Here is a 2862-nt window from a genome sequence, read left to right on the forward strand (position 1 = left end):
AAATAAACTTAAAATGTTTTTTTAATACATTTTAAAATAAGTACAATGTATATTTCAAAAATAGACAAATTGCATTGCATCATTCAATAGATGTGTAAGTTGGTAAGCTTCCGTTTACTCACTTGGAAACCGAGTTGTTTATTCATAGGGTTATCGTGAGGATTGAGCTACTGCACGGGTTCTACATAGTAATTTCCTCGAGTTTTGGAATTCTGAAGTCGGAGGTTACCGGAAAAGCAGTTGTGAGAAAGGAACTTGCTTCCAAGCGGAAAAGGCACTAGCTGGGAATCAGTACATCTCTCAATAGGGATTTACTACCATCCCACTGTGTGGCACTGGGCAGTCACTTGACTTTCCCAAGTCTCACTTTCCTCATCTGTAGTGTTCATTCGCCTTGCCCGGGTGCTCAGTAAACCAGGGAACCTGCGGAGGCCTCACTGGGCTGAGAGTCCCGGCCCTCGTCCACTTCACCTGTCTTCAGCGGGGCCTAACCCACGCCCCCAAGCACACCGCGCTCTGAAAGCGAGCTGTGGCTGCTGGCGAGTTTCGGCCACCAGATGGCAGCATCCTCCCAACCGACCGCACGCGTACACCTTGCAACCCTAAACTCTATTTAAAAAGAAAAACGCGACACCGGAGTGCTGGGTTCCCCTTTCATTTTATCTTTCGGGGGTGCGCCCTGCTTGGTTTCATTAAAAGAGCAGCTTCTCAGAGCTCGTGGAGCAGTGACTGCGGAGCTCGGGCGCTCTCGCGAGATCGCCGCCGGAAGTGGGTGGCAGCCGGAACGCCGCGGCTCCGCTCTCCGGAAGGCGAGCTTTTCTGCGAAGCTTTGCAGCCGCCTCACCCAGGGCGCTCACCTCCGCGGAAGAGCTCGCCCCGCTGCGGCCTTTCCAGCCCAGATCGCTCGCTTTCTGCCTCCCCGACTGCACAGCTGCGCGGCCCGGCCTGCGGAGACCCCGCAAGCCCCGACCCCGCCCTCCCTCCGCGCTGCAGTTAGGCCGCGCCCTGAGGCCCAGTCCGCGGCGGCTCCGGCGGGTGATGCCAAATACAGCCATGAAGAAAAAGGTGCTGTTGATGGGGAAGAGCGGGTCGGGGAAGACCAGCATGCGCTCGATTATCTTTGCAAATTATATCGCTCGCGACACCCGGCGCCTAGGTGCCACCATTGATGTGGAGCACTCCCACGTCCGATTTCTAGGCAACCTGGTGCTCAACCTGTGGGACTGTGGCGGTCAGGACACCTTCATGGAAAATTACTTCACCAGCCAGCGAGACAACATTTTCCGTAATGTCGAGGTTTTGATTTACGTGTTTGACGTGGAGAGCCGCGAACTGGAAAAGGATATGCATTATTACCAGTCGTGTCTGGAGGCCATCCTCCAGAACTCTCCGGATGCCAAAATCTTCTGCCTGGTGCACAAAATGGATCTGGTTCAGGAGGATCAGCGTGACCTGATTTTTAAAGAGCGGGAGGAAGACCTGAGGCGTTTGTCTCGCCCACTGGAATGCGCTTGTTTTCGAACCTCCATCTGGGACGAAACGCTCTACAAAGCCTGGTCCAGTATCGTCTACCAGCTGATTCCCAATGTCCAGCAGCTGGAGATGAACCTAAGGAATTTTGCCCAAATTATCGAGGCGGACGAAGTCCTGCTGTTCGAGAGAGCTACGTTCTTGGTCATTTCCCATTACCAGTGCAAAGAGCAGCGTGACGTCCACCGGTTTGAGAAGATCAGCAACATCATTAAGCAGTTCAAGCTGAGCTGCAGTAAATTGGCCGCTTCCTTCCAGAGCATGGAAGTTCGGAATTCTAACTTCGCCGCTTTTATCGACATCTTCACATCGAACACGTACGTGATGGTTGTTATGTCGGATCCGTCGATCCCTTCTGCGGCTACCCTGATCAACATTCGCAATGCCAGGAAACACTTTGAGAAGCTTGAGAGAGTGGATGGGCCCAAGCACAGCCTCCTTATGCGTTGAATGTTGCCAAATGCTCTTTCAGAAAATGCTGAATTGCCTTCCCCCGCCCCCGCATCTTTTTTTTTTGTAATATTCATAATTGTCGTGTGCTTAAAAGTGGGCTTTGAAATGTGTGCTGCTTACTACTTCCATCTCTTTCTTCTCTACTCCCCCCCCCCCCGCCCCGTCTTTAAACCTTGAACGCTATTTACTCAGCTATCCAGTAGACCTTCAAGATGGCCTTTCTGAAAAGTTGGTATGGTGTAACACTAAAGTAGGTGGTGTGTGTGCGTGTGTGTGTTCTGATTACCTGGTTATAATAGATATACACATTAAAGCCTTTACAGTATCTTCCTGTATTCCTTTCAAGATTGCAAAGATGGAATGTTACTATTTTATCAGCAAGGTATTAAAATGCATTTATAAATTCTTCTTGGCTTCGATCATGAATAAACATTCGCTGTTAGCAATTTAAAATACGGTCTTATTTGAAATAATTTGAAGGTGGTTAAAATGTAATGTAAACCTAAAGGTTCTGATTGCCCACAAGTGTTGCTTAACTGGTGAATTTAATTTTGTGATTGAGCTCCTGTCACCTTAGCGATATTTCACACCAGCTGTAAGCACAGCAATTATTGTAGGGGCTCTGAGGCTACACCACCTAAGTTGAGTTTATTGTCTCATTTGTAAAATGTGGGTAAGGCTAGCACTATTTATAGCATTGTTTAAAAAAAAAAAAAAAAAAAAGAAACTTAACCTGGAAAGCTTTTAGAATGGTGCCTGACACTATGTTGTGTCAGCTGTGAATACCACCACCTGAGCCATTCTCTAACCGGCCCGATTACCTACTCCCAAATTACTAGACTGAAGCCTAGCTAAATATCTGAGCCCTTACTAAATGCG

The 2862-nt window shown here is 48.7% G+C and overlaps 1 protein-coding gene across 1 annotated transcript; it reads left to right on the top strand.

The window, feature by feature from the left end:
• The first annotated feature begins 804 nt into the window (after positions 1 to 804).
• RRAGA (Ras related GTP binding A) lies at positions 805 to 2389 on the top strand. Its single transcript, XM_047064814.1, has one exon. The coding sequence runs from the start codon at positions 1039 to 1041 to the stop codon at positions 1978 to 1980; it is 942 nt and encodes a 313-aa protein (XP_046920770.1). The 5' UTR covers positions 805 to 1038; the 3' UTR covers positions 1981 to 2389.
• Positions 2390 to 2862: the final 473 nt, after the last annotated feature.

Source organism: Lynx rufus, unplaced genomic scaffold, assembly GCF_022079265.1.
Source record: "Lynx rufus isolate CCGP_SWC_20201006 ecotype Redwood Valley unplaced genomic scaffold, mLynRuf1.p SCAF_10, whole genome shotgun sequence".
Taxonomy (NCBI): Eukaryota; Metazoa; Chordata; class Mammalia; order Carnivora; family Felidae; genus Lynx; species Lynx rufus.